General features: G+C 38.7%; 1 protein-coding gene across 3 annotated transcripts in view; it reads right to left on the reverse strand.

Annotated features, from left to right (window-relative positions):
• LOC136433498 (1-phosphatidylinositol 4,5-bisphosphate phosphodiesterase beta-4-like) overlaps positions 1 to 21320 on the reverse strand; it is a 58815-nt gene that overhangs the window by 23431 nt on the left and 14064 nt on the right. For all 3 annotated transcript variants that reach the window (XM_066425777.1, XM_066425776.1, XM_066425775.1), the window contains exon 4: positions 16101 to 16160. In XM_066425777.1, coding sequence (XP_066281874.1) covers positions 16101 to 16160 — 60 coding nt within the window. The remainder of the gene's footprint in view (positions 1 to 16100; positions 16161 to 21320) is intronic.

Genomic DNA, 21320 nt, shown 5'->3' on the forward strand with positions numbered 1-21320 from the left:
GAACAAACGTTAGAGGGTGACCCATTTTTATCAAAGGAAGAAAGAGCTCATTTTCAAAAGAGTATGGTGAAAGCATCCATTCACAGTATGATAATAGGACACCATCGACAAGTTTTCAAGTAGTGTTACACCTTTCAGTATCATGCAGAAGTCATCTTTTTCAAATGAATCAACTGTTGACGTCCTAAACTTCTCTTTAAGGAGAAAGCTCAGTCCATTACAAGACAATCAAGGTGCCCCTGGCTTTAAGGCCTACAGGTCTATTACTCCATGATGCTAGCATCAGAACCAGAGAAAATCTAAGACAAAATGTCTGCAACTATTGACAGGTCTTCCATCAATAACAAATTTTCTATCCACTCACATTGACTATGGCAACACAATATAGCCAGTCTACTTTAGACTGGATTAGATTACAACTGGACTTCAAACAAGAGACCAGTCTGTCATCCACTGACACAGATTCTGGCATATTCAGACAGGTGTAGAATCCAATTACACTCATACCAGTATGATGGAAAGGTCCGCCATGGAGTAAGATGGATGATAGAAACATGTACATGTCTGATGTTTACTGATTATAGGACAACAGACAGGTCTATCATCTGCAGCTGTCAGTGCCAGAGATGGTGTATTGCATATTAACACTCATGCAACCAACCTCAACATTGTCATTCATGAATCTATCGTAGCAGCATGCATTGGTCTATGAACAATACCGATGAAGGAGAAAAATCCAAAATGACTGGACTACCTGCTACAATATACAATGAGCTTGCTGGGCAGATGATTTTAGAAACATGCAAAGAAGAGGTTTAATCCCTCACTGTCCCACATACAAGAGCAAACTCTAATGAGGATCTTTTTAAAGGATAGATTGTTCTTGAGCAGATTTTCCACATTCTGGGTACAAGTGGTGGATTCGAAATTGAATAGTTGAAACAGGACGAAGAAACGTTACACAAGAGGTAAAACTGTCTAAACTACAGCTGATTTGCAGCATAGACGTGTCTACTATTATAACTTACACTAATTTCAGCACGATAGATGCGTCTACTATTACTAACACCATTTTCGGCACCATAGACACATTTACAATTACTCACACTAATTTGAGCACCATAGACAGGTCTACTATTACTTACACAAATATCAGCACCATAGACAGGTCTACTATTACATAGGTAAATATCTTAACGACTGCTTTCACATTAGGAAAAATACCAAAACTAATGATTAAACCAACTCGATCATAACTGTTACACTATATAAAAAATGTATGCTAGCCCTTATTGTATTGTATAAGTAATTAGGATGCTGTATCAAAATATATACTAGCCCTTATTGTATTGTATTAGTAACTAGGATGTTAAGTTTTATTCTATACTTCTTCTTTGTATTATATTTACGAATTCTTGCCATACTTTGTACCATGTGCAATTGTCGTGCAATAAAGTTCTTCTATTACACTGATTTCAGCACGACAGGTTTACTACCTCCTACAATGATTTCAGCACTATAGGCAGGTTGACTATCACCTACACTGATTTCAGCATCATAAACAAGTCTACCATCATCTATACTAATTTCAGCACCTTAAACAAATCTACTGTCACCTACACGATTCCAGTACTATAGACATGTTCACATTGATTTCAGAACCAACAAGAGTCCCACGACCTCATATCTCCATGAACAATTCTATTCATGCAAATGACTTACACATTTGCATAATATATGATTGGTCATAAACACCTTTATCTAACTTACACATGTTGCAATATTGACAGTCCTATAATATTCCAATTAGATGAATTAAGTTTTTGCATTAATCATACAAATTAGGAATCTATTTGCATAATTGGTTGATGCTCCACTTTCCAGAAACTACATATGTTACATGTGTTTGAGTCTGATAATGGAAACGCTGCAAATATAGATTTTCCGCATTAGCTATGCAAATTAAGTCACGATAAGCATAATTTGCACTTCATTATGTATAAAACAATATCTCCATTTTTCATGGAGATAAAAATCAGTTAACCTTCCAGTATCACTGATTTCAGGACCTCGGACAGGTATATCCCCACCCACACTGATTTTACTGCTGTACACATGTTTGCCTTCAAGAAATCAATTTTCAGAATGCAGATACTGTAAAATTTTGTGTTCTTTAATTTGCACTTTCTGTGGTGATCCTTTACCAGTAACACATCATATCCCTTGACACATGGCCTGCCTTCCACTGTGTTACTGCTGTTTCAAACAAGAACTCAAAGATACTGCACATTGCACACGCTTGGACACCTAACAAGCATAATGGACAGATAGATGACCAATGGTGTCTGCGTCATACATAGGTTTACTGCATGATTTCAGCATTCTCTGATTCTGGGATTGCAATTGGATATAAATTCCACCAACACCAATTTCAGCACCATAGACAGCACCATTCAGTTCTATTTTTCTTCCATACAAAATGCCTTCATGACCAAAGACCTGATTATTCTAGCTCATTAGACTGTGTCCTTCATGGATTCTATGGCTCCTAATTCATAAGATTTAGGTCAACTGTTCCCAATTAACATACATTAGAATAGCCAGTGCTTCTCTGACCTGTGTCTTACAAATAATGGATAAATCTTTTATGTCTGTTGAAACAAGCTTGGCATCAATAATAGGACCTAATTTCAGTACCGTAAACAGGTCTTCTGTCACCAACACTAATTTCAGCACCATGGACATGTTTACTGACGCCAACACTGCCTTTAACAAGTAATGGAAAAATCCTCTCCACCTGCTGAAACAAGCTTGGCATCACCGATACTATGATGTTAGAAAAAACTAAAACATATTCCTTACAACTTCTAACCATCCCCTGTTGTTTCTAATTTCAGCATTGAAAACAGTCAGGCTTTTTTTCAATAAGCCAAGCACTGAAATTTCCTTTATAGTCTTATTCTATAAAAAAAAAGAATACAAATTACCTTTGTACTGACAGTGTGTGAATTTTCAAATTAAGCGACACTTGCGTTGATTCAGTCACATAGAATGTTATTGAGAAGCATAGAGTGGGTCTTGTTTCATAACAGATCTGCTTGGTATGAATTAAAACTCGGCCAAGAACCGACAACCTGTATTAGTGCAGCTGAAATGTGTCAGATTTTACACTCTGTGTAACAACTGTCATTTGCAACCTCGATATTCTAATTCTAGGCTTTAATCCGTTATGACGAATTTAGCTGAGTTGGAACAATGACAAGTCAGGGCATGCATTAAGGACATTACCTCTAACTAGCTTTTGCTTTAAATGGGAAAACCTGCGCATCACCAGAAAATGATGTGGCAATTGCCTCATCCAGCAAGGTCACCTTCCAGAAAACAAAACCCTTTTACATCTACATCTAGAAAACACCTGCAATACAGGGATTGGTCTAACAGATTCATGTATTCCTTCCAAGAAATATTAGTTTGTTACAGGAGAAGGTATGGCACATACAGGATATATTGTATTGGAAACTCCACCCGTTTTTGGTATTCCGCAATGACTTGCAACATCGTTTAGGATGCAGTTATCACATGCTAAGTGTGCTGGGTATAAATGCTGCAGGGCATTTCAAAACACTACCAAGTCACAATAACACCCGAATCATTACACTTCCTGTGAGGAAGGAAGTTACTGGTAAAAACACATCCATCTTTTCTGACACCTTTTGTAAACTGCATTTCACAGAATGCATAGTGGACAAAATTCACAAAAGCAATCACATCGAAAGTCCAAATTATATTTTGGGAGCAAATAGCTTTATTGTCTGTGACTTTCTTATGACAAACAGCTTAGGGAATAAAACATCTGGAAGCTCACGCACTGAAACACATGCATGTCACAGGCGTCAAATTACCAAAAGGAAAACTTTTAAAATGATAAACTTTATTGTGTCATAAATGCAGGTATCATTTCTATCATCATGTTGAATGATAGATTCAGAACTCCTTAAATCAATAGAAACTGCATCATTTGAACAAAAGAAAGAAAAAAGAAGAAATTGTGACAACAGCCCTAATGCAGTGTGCAAATCTTGCTATGATTGAAAGAAAGAAAGGAAAAACAGTCCTTGTCAAGTCCAAACAACCAAGCTGAAGTTGGTACAAGCTACAATGTTTATACAATAACATACATTCCTTCCATAGCTTGTGTGTTCCATGCTTTTCAATCCATAAAGAAAGGTGATGACTGTAACAGTTTATCCACAAATGTCCTTTCACAACTCTGCTATCTGCCATGTCAACATCACAAGCCTTACATTGCCTTTGTTGGGTCATAGTCCAGAATAAAATGATTTCATTTCCAACTGCCCTGCTAACTTTTGAGACAATACATGGCCCAATCTAGAGTAATTTCTGTATAATTGCACCATCAGAACATGGCTGTACATGTGACCACCTTTTCATGCACCATTACGAAATGAAAGCCCCTTTGTGGATGGGGCAGGCAATCAGGAGATTGTTTGATTTGTAAAATGGTTCATGTGAAGGTTAAATGCATTTCAGCAGTAACACATTTTCTTATAATTTAGTTAACCTTCAGCTTGCTAGGTATGGTGATCCATTCATGTGACCTTGGGCATTTAAGATTGTGTATTCAAAGGAACAGGCTAGGACTTCCTGGATTCCAATGCGTGTTTCATTTCAATCTCTTAATATGCATATGAGTTGTAACAAACCTGCCTGTATCTTGTAAAAATTCTATCGGTAGCCAGAGAAAAGCGGCGTTCTTTTCATATTCCAAAAGCATACCAACAGGTTACAACAGTGCAGAACGCTAATGCCCCCCTCCTTACTGTTGCATTTTGGCATGGGGCGGCTCAGCCTGGTGATATGATGTCACAAAACTCAAGATTCTTGAAGGCTCAACAAAAAATTGTCATTTGCAAATTCTGAATTAAGTTTTGAAATCACCCCTCACCTACCCACAGTGATATTTCAGACCATAAGAACATGGCTCTCCCATGTGACCTTAGTATTCAGCACAGACAGATTTCATTACTTCAAAATGCAAATTAAGATGCTATCACTAAGTCTAATTTATCGGCCATTTCAACTGGCAAACCCTTTCAAAGTTGATAGAATTGAGTAGGTTTTTTCTTTTCAAATTGAAAAGGGTAAGTTGCATAAACCTAGTTTAAACAAGACATGCATGCAAACAATAAAACTTGCTGATATGTAATTTGGTAAGTGATCCTAAAGCATACAAGATATATATGTAAAGGATCAAAATTACAGAGCTATTAATTTGGTAAAGGATACACATAGATTATACATGCTCTTCATTTTATTGAATTACTTTGACAATTATATTCCTAAACCAGTTGCAAGATTTTAAGCCTCTAAACAATGTAAATTACAGACTTACCACACATTTCCAAACCATGCTTGAGCCTGATCTATACAACAAAGGATAGCCTAGATTCTGTCTTAATTGGAGCCAGCCTTTGTTAGAAGGTCACCTTGTGAAAAGTGACACAGAGTTTCCCACAGGTATCAGGGATATCTGACAATTAGAATGCTTCACTACTCAGTCAGTCATCAACCGGGGTTCATAGCATGCACACGCTGCAAGATGACATGCCCAGAATGTCTGACTAGGAGACTGATATGACTGACTAGTCTAAATGCCAAGGGCGTCCGTCAGAGAACATGCCAAGAATATTTGAGAAGCAGTGAGACGACGTCTATCATGTGACCAGAATGTCTGACAAGTGGCCAGAATGTCTGAAAAGTGGCCAAAAGGTCTAGCAAATGACCGGAATATTTGACAAGTGACCAGAATGTTTAACAAGTGGCCAAAATGTCTGACAAGTGACCGTAATGTCTGACAAGTGGCCCAAATATCTAACAAGGTGCCGGAATGTCTGATAAGTGACCGAAGTGGCTGACAAGTGGCCCGAATGTCTAACATGGTGCCAGAATGCTTTGATGGTGGCCAGAAAACGTGATTAAAATGTTAAGTCTGTCCCTGTTATGTCAGTTATCTGTCTTATTGTATCAAGCAGCAAGGTTGCTATCCAAAGTCCAACCACAGACCTTTTTCCTGTTCCATCCATTCACCATCTTTCCTCTAACTTATCTCAAAACAGAGCTGAAGTTCGTCAGCTGGATATGCGGAAAGGAAGAGATATCTACTGTTGGCGTCTTATCTGCAAGAGTAATGATTATATCTCCAGTAAAGTGGGGCTGCAAGGATCTAACGCTCATTTGAAGACAAGTTACACCAGTCAATAAAGAGAAACACAGATCACAAGATACAGTCTTTAGCTTTATAGAACACCACACTTGTCTCTGCACATTAAGACAAATGCTCACTGGCCACATACTAAATCTTACAGAATTCTTGAGCACAATTCAGAATTCTTGAGCACAATTCCGTCGGAGCAGTACATTCACAGGGAGTATCCATACCCACTCATCAACAAGCCTATAGCTTTTGACAAACATTTAAACCTTACACACAACATTTTAAAAAAAGATTGCTCTGGGGAGCTTTCGCGACAAACTCTCTGTCTCTTCGTCAACCCAGTATTAGGGTCAGATCTCGTCTTGGAGTTCTCTTAGACGTCTTAGCCCATAGATCCTATGTTTGGTTGAAGCTTCAATCTTATACTGATATATAAAAGGCTGCCAGAAATCTATGACACTTCATTTTTTGTGGCTAACTGTTTCTTAATCAATTGTGGTTGCACATGCTTCTACAACTGTGATGAGTGATGAAGAATATCCAAACAAGAATGGAAAATTTATAATAGATTTAATACATACAATGTGGTTGGGATTTTGATGTCATATTTTCTGTTCCACCTATTTCTACCCTCATCCCATATTTTCCTCATGCTTATTTACATTGCGCTTTACATTTTCCATAAAGATACTAATGGAAGACTTCCTTCCCTATGAATTAAAAAGGTTTTCGATTTGTATCAGTACCACAGTAAATGTGATGGATTAAAAAGCTGACAGATTAATATGATCTGCTGTGACATGTTAAGAGCAGCTGTCTGTAAAAACCAAGCATAAGGTGGCCAAAGTCAAAAAATGAAATTTTCTTAGATTTTGTGTGGTGGTAGGGTCTTGGCCCAAACCTACAAAAATACGAAAGTTTTGGGTCGGAGGTTACCAGTTGCCATGGCAACGGCCATTTTTCAAAATGGCGGATTTTCGCCTTGTGAAGGGCTCTCTCCCGCTCAAAATGGACCATCTTTGGCGTACTGTAACTCCCACAAATGAACAGAAATGTTGCTGCCTCTAACATATTATATTATCCATATCTTAACAAGATAAATGATGTAAAGTGTTGCTCGAAATGTTTTGGCAGTGAGATGCAACAAACGTTTAAAGATGACCTGTTTTTGTAGAATTTCAAAATTGACCAAACGCCATTTTTTGGACGTTTTTAGCAAGCAATACCTCCTTAAAGGGCACTTCAAATTTGTTGATTTTTGACACAACTCTAGTTTAGACCTTTATAAATATCATATTAAAAAAGATGTTTGGGTTCTTAATGGGGCGGGCCACAGTGACCAAGAGAGTAAGCCATTTTTTCTATTGTAGCAGAATTTCAACTACAGAATTGAAGGTGAAATAAACATGTGCAACTTGGTGATTGAGATAAGAATGACTTTTCTTTAACTTTTTTTGTGCTGAAAGAAACCTGCCTGGCACTTAGAAAAGTATTTTGTAACAGTTGACTATTGGTTGCCATGGCAACGGTCATCTTTGTTGTTAATGATGGATTTTCACATGGTTATATTAGGAAAACATCCCTACCTGCTGATTGCACTGGAGATATGGACATAACTTTTATATTTCCATATAGCATGGTTTTCAACGTTTCATAGACCAAAATTTCAAGATCAAGCATTAAGATTAAGAGGGTGTACTAGGGGGTTATCAGAACCAATGAAATCAGAATTTTCATCTTGCTAAATTTTAGTCATTTTTAAGGGGCATTTTCTTCCATCATTGGCAACGTTGATGAATGATTTTACCATTGTTGGAGAGAGGAACATCCATTGAGTCAACAACTAACGTTGTTTTTTTGGGACACGTATAACAGGAGCCGTGACTTAAGGGTCTTTATGTGTATTTTTGTGTGTTTTGAGACTGATACGAAATAAGTGAGGTAATCACGTCTCACTACGGTGTGAGCTATGGCCATCTTTGTGTCGCTGTGTGGAAACCACGGATAGATGCCATGAAATGCTTACAATTATTGAAAATGTTAATTAGGGCACTACATGGGGTTTATAGGGACACTTGAAATGGAATAAAGCTGTTTTACACATTCTATTATTCTCTAAGACATCAATCACTAAGTTACTTACTCAATGATTTTGTGTATTCACTATGTGGTACATAAAGACAAAGGGTCCGCATGCATTGGGGTTATCATGACTCCACATACCAGGGGTATAATACCGTATAGGTGAAAACATTGATAAAGATAGAAGAATTAAGGCGCATTGCGGAACACTTCTGTTTACCACTTCCTATGTTAAGATTGACCTCTTACGTACATCCGCTGGAGAATATTGTAGACACATTTTAGTTTAATCTTTGGATAGTTTTGTGAATTCTCCGAAGGTGAATACTTTCTGTGTCTGTGCTAATTTTGACCTACAACTTGTAACTGCAGGTCAACCTATAGCTGAAATAGAATTTTACACTTTTCTTAAATCAGTGGCTTTTAGTTTCTAAAGTAGTAAAAAAAACCTGTATATTGTTGATAAGATACACGTAAAAAATTCTGAGGGCACTCATCACTGAGGTACTCGGATATCGGATATACAATCTTTTTGTTTCGCAAGGCCGTTTCCCTCAAATTCATTCTGACAGAATGCATACAAATAAAAAAACAAAAATACAAGGCCCCTCTTAAGCTCAGTTCATTAACATTGTTTTAATGAGCTATTGGTTAAAAGTACTACTTCGTCTTCAATTTTATGATGGTCTACCCATTATAATTTTCAAATTGTATAAACAATCTTAAAAACAACTGTCTTCGCATCTGGATGTATCATATCAGATGCATAGCGTCCTACTACTCCCCTCTTTTGTCAGTGGGAGTTGCGGAAGGTCAAATACTTAACTGTGCGCATAACTATGACATTTACCTTGTGAATATCCGTCATTAAGTATGGCCGCTTCACATTTATATAATGATATAGATGTAAGAAATAATGATATGTAATCATATACTTAAACAATATTGTTTGGAGGCAAATTACAATTGAAATTTATAAGGGTATTAAGGGAGGCTATGATTATCTGTAAGTGTATGTTTTGTGTGCTGCACATGTACACATTGCCCGGTTTTTATTTGGCTTTTGTTGTGACCCATTTATGTCCTTATTCTGTTAGTAGTTGTATTGGTAATTCATTTTGGAAAACCAATTAAGAGAGAAAATAAAAGAATGGCCGTTGCCATGGCAACCAGCAATCGACTGTCATAAAAATTAGAAGTGCCAGGTAGGTTCCTTGCAGCATAAAGGATTTTAAAAAATCATCTTATCATCTCAATTTCCAACTTGCCAATCCTGATTAAGACGAACCAATTTTGAACCTTTGAAAGACTGTTACCACGGTAACCAGCTGTCGGTCCTGAAGAAACCTACTTTCCTAAGTGATAGGTAGGTTTCTTTGTTACATGAAAAAACGTCAGATTTCATTTTCTTTACATATATAGCATGTTTTCCTCCTACAACAATGTGAACATCCACCATTAAGAACAAATATGGCCGTTGCCATGGCAACTAGCAGTCAATTGTTACAAAGTACTTTTCTATGTACCATGCATTCATCAACTTTGCCCATGATGGAAGAAAAAGCCCCTTAAAAATGACTAAAATTCAGCAAGATGAAAATTCTGATTTCATTGGTTCCGATAACCCCCTAGTACACCCTCTTAATCTTAATGCTTGATCTTGAACTTTTGGTCTTTGAAACGTTGAAAACCATGCTATGTGGAAATATAAAAGTTATGTCCATATCTCCAGTGCATATCAGCAGGTAGGGATGTTTTCCTAATACAACCATGTGAAAATCCATCATTAACAACAAAGATGACCGTTGCCATAGCAACCAACGGTCAACTGTTACAAAATACTTTTCTAAGTGCCAGGCAGGTTTCTTGCAGCATAAAAAAAGTTAAAGAAAAGTCATTCTTATCTCAATCACCAAGTTGCACGTGTTTATTTCACCTTCAATTCTGTAGTTGAAATTCTGCTACAATGGAAAAAATGGCTTAGTCTCCGGGTCACTGTGGCCCGCCCCATTAAGAACCCAAACATCTTTTTTAATATGATATTTATAAAGGTCTAAACTAGAGTTGTGTCAAAAATCAACAAATTTGAAGTGCCCTTTAAGGAGGTATTGCTTGCTCAAAACGTCCATAAAATGGCGTTTTGTCAATTTTAAAAATTTTACAAAAACAGTTCATTTTTAATCGTTTGTTGCATCTCACTGCCAAAACATTTCGAGCAACACTTTACATCATTTATCTTGTTAAGATATGGATAATATAATATGTTAGAGGCAGCAACATTTCTGTTCATTTGTGGGAGTTACAGTAGGCCAAAGATGGTCCATTTTGAGCGAGAGAGAGGCCTTCACAAGGCGAATATCCGCCATTTTGAAAAATGGGCGTTGCCATGGCAACTGGTAACCTCCGACCCAAAACTTTCGCATTTTTGTAGGTTTGGGACAAGACCCTACCACCACACAAAATCTAAGAAAATTTCATTTTTTGAACTTGGCCACTTTTTCCTCATTTTGCTTGGTTTTTACAGACAGCTGCTCTTAAGATTTACCCCAGACCACTGGACTAAACTCCCAACTCTCTGGACTCATGACATGCAATGAACATTATCCCCCTTTTATGAATATCCACATTTCAGTCAACGTGCTACAGTTTTCCTTGTCCTAAAAGTTTAATAATGACAATTGAAAGTAGATCTAAACCTACATGTAACCTAATCTAAAACAAAATACCAATAAGAGCCCTTTTTCTTTAGCTGATCAAATACTGCTGCTAAATGTTTTTTTGAGAAAAACTTGATGTCAATACACAAGTGAGTCTCTAACTTGCACTTGCATATACATTCAAATGGATTTCCTTAGAGGAAAGAGCCTTGCATTATTTGATAAAGTGAAAATTCGAACAGCGAGGCACCATCTGTGCTACCTTGATAGAACATTAAATGTACCCAGCGGAAGTCATATCTAATCAACTCATCTGCAAACTAAGATGGTGCAGGCAAGATATCCATGTAAGATTTATTCAGTTGTCAGGAGAAGAGCCGGGAGGTTTTACTATGCATCAACAGCTGCCTGGAAAGAAAGCTTGTCATCAATTATATGGATACCAAAAGAGCTTTATGTTGTCAGGGTATCCCCGCACATTATCATGAAAATGTATAGGTGTCGGCATTGACTTCAGCACTGAGATCGATCCCTCTGGATTTGTGAAAGTGATGAACATATTCTGCAATGGGTATGTCAGCCCCATAAGTTTACACCTGTAATGCCAGTACTGCTGCACAGTTACTCTTACAGATTTTTTTCTTGTCACAAGGGAAGCACTATTTTGTATACATGTATGTGGCTTGTGTATTTATAGTGAGATCATTTCAAAACCCTTTCAAAATCCTGGTAAATTCCAAGTTCGTCAAAATTTCCCCCGGTTACAAAAAAAAATTGATAAGTTTATTCCTTTTAAGGAATAAAACGTTGGAATGACATTAAGCTCACCCAACCATATGCAAGCACATCAAACCCCCAGATAATGGGGAACAGAATACGTTAAACTGGATAGTGAGTGAGTGAGTGAGTGAGTGAGTGAGTGAGTGAGTGAGTGAGTGAGTGAGTGAGTGAGTGAGTGAGTGAGTGAGGTGAGTGAGTGAGTGAGTGTCATAACTAAATTACCACATTGAAAAAAGAAATGACACAGATAGAAACAACGTCTGATATCCTCTTTCCAACAATGATACATGTTGTTCTAAAGGTACAGAGGACAATTTACAAAACCAAAATCAATCTCAGTATGTACAAGATTACCTACAGTTGTACAGCTCCAGGTCCAGGAGTGGGTGCCTCGACAAAATTCCAACATGAGGACTGGTAGATGTGTACAGGGTGATTTATGCTATTGGAAGAAGCCTCATACCAATAGGGTTCAGAATTATGAATATCTCTGTAGTGTGGGAACAACAACCAGGCCACAATAGCTCTTATGTGCAGGGTTGGGCAAGTCCACTAGCCCCATTGCCCAGGGCAAGTGAAACTGCTGGTCGGGCAAGTGGATGTCCCCCTGTACTTGCCAGATTGGGATACTGCAATTTTTTTGGACGCAGTAAAAGCAAATAGAAATATCCTCAATGAAATATCTTCAGCCCCAAGTCATCACTTGATGTAAAAATGCATAGAAAAATTGGTTCGGCCAAGTAGATTTTTTATGTACCTGCCCAATAGGGCAAGTGAATTTTTAAAAACTTGTCCAACCCTGATGTATTCCTAAAGAGTGCCTAGAATTGACCTGTGAGCCATTAGGCCATTGGGGATCGAATTTTCTAACCTTAAACAATTTGCACCAGCTGTAAACAAGTTCTCAACAGGCTTGACTATTGACTTGGCGGGCATCAGAATCAGTGAAAAGTTCCTTTGAAGTGGATGGACGTGAGATCTAAGACCAACAGAATGGGCGCCAGCGGTGCTTAGGGCTGCCAAGAAAGATGGAGTAATTATCTCGCAAAGGAAAGGAATGATCAATGCCCTTCCTCAAGTACATGTCCTGCATGTTTTCAGGGAAAAAAAGCTTTCTGTATCTGTTCTAGCCAGCATTACCACCCTTCGGGGTGATACACCAGCTTTGTGTTGACAGCCACTCGAGGGAGTAGGGCGAACCTACCAGCTTTGTAGGCAGCAGCTGGTTATGTTCCGCTGAACGACCAGTCACACCTAACCTTTGCACATCTAGCTGCAAGTGTTGCTTAAAGCTTTCTAACCGGGATGCCCCTGCTGTACCTGGTAGCAACGCGTTCCACTCTACCGTTAAGCTCTTGGGAAAATTCACGTTTCAACCCTGGGCTGATAACTCTTTGTACTTGAAGGCATGACTATTTCTTGTTCTTTTCTGAGCTAGTATAAGATAAAGCTTTGCAGAGGCTAGAATCAGCCAGAACTAGCAGACCTGGAGGCAGATATTTCTAACTGCCTCTTGGGTATTCCTCAAGTATTCTAACCCACTCCCTTCTAACACATGACGTTCCAGAAAGTACTAGTGACCTTATTCAACCCAGAAATTGCTTTACTCAGCTGTCCAAATCTAAGCTCCTATCAGTCTTTCTTTGAAAGTGTGAGAGACTTCAACGAAAGCCATTTCAGATCTACATTCTCCAAGTCTCCATAGGTTCTTGAAAAACATCCTAAAGTATCAAAACTGGAATTAAAAAAACATGATTGGCATGCCAACTATATCTCATCGTGTTCAGAATCCATAACACTACCATGTATCCGGCTTCTGACGTAAATGGTGAGCATTAAGACAACACTTCAGAATGCAAATTTCTTACAAATGTCTTACAACTGTGAAGAAGTTGTCAAAATATTCCTGGCTCTGGATTGAGATCTTAAACAAAATGTAATCATTATAGTGTTCTTTCCTGGGCCAGGCCTTACCCAACAACAACAAAAATGAAAACTCAACTTTTAAGGTATCCTTTTAACAAAACAAAAAACAAACCAATGAAAATGTTGGTAACACATAACCCCCTTGATGGAAATGATTAATGGATGATAACACTCCTAAGATGAAAATCTTCATTGTCATTCACCTTTTAAAACACCTGTGAAAAGTTCAAAAGATGGTACACTTGTGCCTGCTTGTGCACCCAACATGTAATCTTTTGCTGTCTGGGTTGTGAACAGGGCTGTCTCCAGGACCCGTCCCTACGTCCCCGGACAGAAATTTGCTGGGACAGACAGAAATTTCACCCCATCCATCCAAAAATCTGAGCTTCATAACATTAAATTGATGAAAGCTTTCATAAGCTTTGAAAAGCAGAAAATTGACAACATGGGCTCCCAATGAGTGGGACAGAAAAACATTCAAAGCTGGAGAGTACCCTGGACGGGAAATATTACAAGGTTTCCACCCTCGCACCTTGATGTACATGAAACAGGCTGTGATTGGCTTGTCAGCACGCCAGAGCGAGTGCAACAAGCTTTGCCAGGGATGACTGTTAATGAAACTGTAAGCCTTTAATGAGAAGTCAGGTGAAGATAAGTCCTGCTGGGATAATTCATATCAGCGCATGTCAGTGTCAGCCTCCCTCCAGGTTACACCGTCTTCCACATTAGTCTACCCGATTACCTTACCTTATATGCATGGCGACGTTCGCTGCACCACCTGACTTAATCATATTGAGAAGCTGACACCATGTCTTATGAGGTGATAACAAGCTGAAATGCCTGTAGATATGCTTTATGAAAAGGTGTTGAGGACCAGATATCCATATACTCGGTACAGTACTTCATTCCTTAAAGCTTTAGGGTTCTACATACAATCATGAATGTAACACAAATGCCTAATAGATATACATTTACTACAATCACAATAATCACTCGTCAGCATGACAAAAGATACTCATTGTAGCAGTAACAGAATAAAAATGTGCATAATTTTGCCATTCTCTGGGGAAGAAATCTAGGCTGTGCATAGCATATGATATTATGTGTCAATGAATACCAGATAATGATATAACATAATGATATAACAATGTCATGTACCATCTAGTTAGTTCTGTTACCTTGGAGGAAAGGTCCTTGCCATTGCCAAGATCTACTATAATTACTAACTTAAAAAGTAAAAAAAAAAAAAGTAAAAATGTTTTAAATATTCTTTATATCAAGAAGAATTGTTGTAGGGACTATGATTTGTAAAAACAAGGCAGGGGTCATTAACTTGAACTTGAACTGAAACAAACGAGCTGATTTTTTTCAAACAGTTTTCTCTTCCCATATCAAGAATTATGACAAAGCCTATATACAAATTCCACAGCCATTGCAGGGATCCCTCATTAAATAGTTAAATCATACCTAACAAACACAGTGGTAGCTTTGGTATAATGAGCTGCTTGAAGCGACTGTAACCTGCTGAAGGATGCCTGCAGCGGTTATGATGCAAAATTTCTAATAAATCGGAATACCCACAGGGAGTATCACACTCATTGCAATTTTTCACATTAAAACCAGCTATAATTTGGTGAGAATACCTCATTTTTTAAATTGTGTACATTCTAATACTTGCCTTAACCAATTTGTTCAAAATCAAAAGAAGAAAATTGGACTTAATATTAAGATATTAAAATGGTGTCAACCTCTGACAATGACTGATGAGGGCATAAAGAATATTCTTCTTGCACTTTTACAGTTGCTGGTCTGCCTCTCCACAGTAGACATTCTAATAGGTTTATTGCAAGTTCATCATTTAGAATTTGTGAATAATCTGTTTCTTTCAGCTTCGAATTTGAGGCATTCACAGATGAAATACTTTTCATTTTCCAGTGGTTTCGTTGCACATTGTTTACACGTTCTGTCATGAATCGGTAGCTTTCTGTATTTTTATGTATTAATACACTACCTTGCTATTCCAGTTGGCGCTTTGTGCCAGTTGTTGTGGTCACCAGGAGAATTTTAATCACAAGTTTCCAAATTGCTGCATGTTTGTCACAGGAAGTCTCTTATTGTATTAATGAACCATTATGTGTTGTTACACATTCCTGCGTAACCCGTCTCAAACCAGAATTTTGTGGAGCCAAAATTTATAGTTTTAGGAAGTGATGGTTATAAATGACACTGTCTATATAATACAGAGTGAGAATAACCAGTCATGGCTTTAAGTCCTGCAGTAGCCATGTTTGCAGCAGCTGGACTTTCTCAGGAGTATTCTAGGCCAAAACAATTTAGTTGCAAGGTTCTTTTTGTACAGCCGTGTATTTTGATTTAAAGACACATTTAGTACATTCATGCTAATTGTAAAAGTTACATACCTTTGCTTGAGCACCAGGTCTCACATCGTTTACTGTAGAAATCTCCAGAACTTGGCCTTCCTACAGACAGGGGAGAAAGCATTGTTATAGTTAGAGCAGTGCTCCACACCGTAAAGGCATAACAATAACCAACAAAAGACTGGATTTCACTGAGAATGAGATGTCAGACACATAGTGGAACATTATTGGAGTGAACATTTGGCACTATTCACAATGTAGCTCTCATCTGCATTGACTATCACCTTTTTCATGTACATACATGTAATGTACATCAGTGTTCTCTATATGCCTTAGCTCCTACATTTTTACTTTCCCCAGAAAAAACAATGTTGAACATACCTGGTAAGATTTTTACAGTAAAGAAATGGTTATCAGCAAGTACAATGAATGTCATTTCATCTTATAATAATATGATAATATAATCATATAATCATATAATGTAGCATTTCATTTGATAACAGAATGCAGACGTTGCTCGTAATTGTCATACTTAAAAAGTTACATGTAGAGGGCAGGTGGAAAACACAGTGCAAAGACTCTATCTTTAAACTGCACTTTGCAGCTGCCATCGTAATGTGCCAATCAAGTCATGATAAATGACATGTTCTTCTGTTTGGAGACCCAGAACCAATTTGGCTCCCTGAATTACATGTTATTAGACTACATAACAGACAAGCGATACTATTTTCAGTTTTGACCTTAAGTGTGGCACTCTATGGTGACAGCTCTGCTAGATGTCTTTTTAGCTACAACTGAAAGGGGCGTATTGTAGTACAGTCAAACCTGCCTAGGCGACCACCTTTGCAACGCGACCACCTGGCCATGGCGACCGCTTTTTCTCGGTCCCGAAAATTTTCCCCGTAGGCACAAGCATTAAGCTGCCTGCCCAAGGCGACCACCCGTCCAACGCGACCGCGACCGCCACGAATTGGGACCGCACAGAGCACAATCACTGCCCATGGCGGCCGCCTAATTTTCAAGCTTGTGGTGACATCGGATCATTTTGCTGTGGGATTTCACGGAAATGTTTTCAAGACTTTGAAGGACAAAATAAGGACAAAAATATATGGAATAGTAATGTTATAGCATCGATTCCTCCATGAAGTGTTTTAATAAAACGTTCCCCCTATAAACACTGTAAAGACAAATGTTTGTGATGTTGTTGTGCCTATCGTAATCTTATAGTTTACCGCAAACTCAGTACAGTTTAAATTCAATTTTCAAAACGAATACGTAGTGCATGGCGTCAAAAAGTCAGATTTCACAGAAATTACTATCTATATCTTGTATTTTCAACAAAAATGTGTCTGTGTCTTACTAAATTCCGCCGAAAAATGACTTCGCGGCGGGCAAAACATCGGGCGAGAAATGTTGTTCCTCGGTCCCGATGCCATCTTGGATTTGGCGTTGCCCGGATTTGGCGTACCGCTGACCTTTCTAAAACACGATGCTTTTGTGTATGAACATTTACGAATACTCTAGTTATTGTTGAAAATTAATATTCTTTTTTTTCCATGACTTTTATTTCCATGACTCTCACAAACCTTTATTGGACGCTCTGCGTTCTGCTGCACTGACTTACTTTTGATGCGGTCGCACAGAGCTTGGCGGCGCGACGAAATCACCGTTCCGTTTCATCTTTAGTTGTCAGATCGAAAACTTTCTGACCCTTTTACCCAAAAAAGGCTGGGGCCAGCAGGTGTTTTCTAGGGATTTGTCTTAGGCCTTAAAACTTCGATGATGTGCATGTGTGTGTACTATTTAATGTAACGTGTGAATGCGGGATGGTGCTGCGATCATCGAGGCAACCATTGTTTTGTAGTCAAAATTATTACGAAAATGTGTACACGATGTAGCGATGTACAATTATTACAACGATAACAGAAAATGTAATTTTTGTAGGATCTTTCTGTCAATGAGAATTGAACCTGGTGGGGCTCATGCTGTCTAAATTCACATAATAATCCATCCATTTACGTACTGTATTTGAAAACCTCAACCTGGAAACATGTGAGTGGAATCCTCTTCATGGCGACCACCTGTCCATCGCGACCGTTTTTGCTCGGTCCGCCGGGTGGTCGCCTTGGGCAGGTTTGACTGTATCTTACCAATCAAAACATGAAAACAAAGTCACTGTTTTCGGTCATTTTTCTACCTTGATCTAAACCTTACCATAAAACTACCTTTTAAGTTATTACACTGTACAGGGATATTCACACCATATGAATGCGACTTTGTTGTGTCATGAGAATGTCTTGAAACATACGCGCTTCCCACTGCCGCTTGAGTTGCCAACTTTTAAGACAAAGTTTACTTTATACGTCTTAAGATGGGTGCTGAGGCCCAAAGTGACACATTTCTTGATAGAGGCAGTCTATTTCCTGTCATCAAGATCTGGTCAAGCATGTCATGTTTCATCTCTTAAATTCTAAAGGACTTTGAGCCATACAGATATACCAGTACCATGTGACAGAAATCAGGGATTTATTCTATGAGGTACATGACATTTTGTAATCTACACTTAATTGGCACAGTAGTCCTGGGCTTGCCTGATAGTACAGAAATACAGAGAATGGGATAATGTTATCACTTCCAATGTTACCATGAATTACTTTGACATGTTACATTGATAATATGCTAACATGCAGTTTAGCTTAAATTTGCAGAATTCAGCAGATATCATAGTTATTGACGCATGACAATGTAAATATAAAACGTCCATTATCTCATACTGACTTGGGTCACCTACGAAAATTATCAGTCTCTCCAAATGACTTCCCTATCTTAAACCTTTAAAGTACAAAATGTATGTGAACAGCAGTGAATTTTGAACAGATCATAACTCATCATGACCTGGATGGGAATTCAATAAATCTCCACCAGGGCGTGGCTCAACAGCCATTCAAACCTTTTTTTCTGAATTGGTAAGTCAACTGTTATCTTGCCCGCACAGATCACTTCCTAATTCACTTCCCTGACCTCAAATACACCCTTCAAGGGGAATCTGGGGATGGGGATGAAGTTGGCTGACGGGACGCGTCCCAGATAAGAAGATTTCCTTGGAGGACAGGTTATAGCACTTGTTAATGTATATCTGGGATAGATGTATCTCAGTTATTACAGAGTCAGGGCATAGCTTCATTTTTCACATCAAAGGTCAGGAGATGCAAGTAACTGAATTTGAACGACCTCGTACCTTTGCCAAATCATTTTAACCTTTTCAAGTGACATATTATAAATGTTTCCCATTGATTGTGCAAATAAAGACCACATTTGCATAAATTACATCTGAGTTGATCATCTTCTCTAACCAAACAAGTTAATAACACAAGTTGTTCAAAGTATGAAAGACTTATCTTTCTTCAGAAGGTTATTGTAGCATTTAGAACACAAGATATCAGAACTGGTAGTTCCACTGCAGTACCATGGAGAGCCGCTAGGGGGCCCCATGATTAACCTTGTCCTTTTGTTTTCTCGACCCCCATGCACAGCCTGTAATCATTGTACAAGATAGAGACAGGATCTGTGTGTGTGTTTTTCTGTTTCTTTTAGATGACGCTAAGAGACCTAAGACATGAAAATCCTGACTTCATAGAAAAAAAACCTCCTTCACTGGCTGCAAAGCTTGACCTAAATTCACAATGCACCCAGTTGCTTCAGGAAGTTACTGGGAGAATCATGGCTAATGGCCCTTATGGAATGTTCATCCACTCTGTGTGAGGATAAGCATACACATCAGTTGAAAGTTCAACTCTGCCCTCCACCCTTGGTCTTGATTTGGACCTGCCTTTGAAGCCTTCGGGTAATTGCCAGAACTTGACACCTTCCTCGAGGAACATGGTCACCCATGCATTTAGCTGGTTTGCCTAACAGGGCTTCATGGGAGAGACATGGTGACCCCTTGACATCGCTGTGGACCCAGGGCAGCGAACAGGAAACTCATGTTTACTCAACATGTTACATTTGCGTCACGGCCATCACGGATCTTGGGACTTGCAACTGCAACTTTACTACGCCTACTCCATCCCTGATAAGATCACTGTCAGGGCACCACTCAAGGGCTTACTGAAAGGGATTGAAATACCTGCAGCAATTATGGGAGTAGGGTGCCATTAGCAGCTCATGGTGCAAGATTCTCCAGATTTCTGGGAAATCTTATACTTCAAACATCCACTTATGTTTGAAATCCAGTGTTATCTGGTTTGACCTGTCTGAACTTTGACTTGAGTCAGAGCCTTCAGCTTGCAGAAAGGAAGAAGAGTTTTTTGTGTCCAAGTTTTATGATTAACAATGATAAAAAACAAAGCAAGTGGCTACACAGCGTGCACATTATCAATCATAAACGTCCTGTATTAATGATTTGTGTTTTCTACTTAGATGATTTATACAAAGATCAACAATTTACATGGATTTCATCACAAATGCATACATAATGTTTCAACAACACTGACAGCATGCTTCCTTGCTGTCAGTGTACTGACTGATTCTACATACATGTAAGGCCTGGGGAAAAAATGTTGTATTTCTGCTTACCTGACCGATCCAAACAAAGACCTGCCGACCCTAGCCTGATGCATTTCAGTTCTACATTACAGTATTTGTTGTGGCTGAAATCTACAACTACAAAAATTTCTCCTTACCAATCATAATTTCTTCAGGACAGTAATCAGAAACACAACATTAACTTCCCTAGGCCTATCTTACTACTAAGTTAGTAAGTATCTACATGTATGCATCCTAGCTGGACTTAAGTATGGCTGACTGAGGACTTTCCCATGGAGTCTTATGTACAGTATTTACAGGTCCGTTGTATCGGGAAATTCCCATATAGCTCTTGTCGACAAGTACAATGAACGGTGAACCACTGCTTAACGTCCCATCCTAAGGCCTGCGACCCTTTCCAGTAGCGGGCATGTCGGGTGAGGGACAACAGCTGGGATTCAAACTCATGACCGCTTTGTCGAGAGGCAGGGTCACTTCCCACTGGCCTATGCCCGCTACTGATTTGAACCGATTGTGGCCAGAGGCTGAGTTGCGCAGCCCAAGTAAAAAAAAAAGAAAAAGCTTCCACGGAGAATAATCTTGGCATGCATCACTTCTCAAAGTGCTCTAATGGTGGTCTGAGATAAACTGCTCCAGAAGTGCTCCTGGTAGAAATGCTTCAAGGGGAAATGTTTGTGTCCTTCTTCGTTAGACCTCACTGAGAATACTTCCACACAG

The sequence above is a fragment of the Branchiostoma lanceolatum genome, chromosome 4, assembly GCF_035083965.1.
Source record: "Branchiostoma lanceolatum isolate klBraLanc5 chromosome 4, klBraLanc5.hap2, whole genome shotgun sequence".
Lineage (NCBI taxonomy): Eukaryota > Metazoa > Chordata > Leptocardii > Amphioxiformes > Branchiostomatidae > Branchiostoma > Branchiostoma lanceolatum.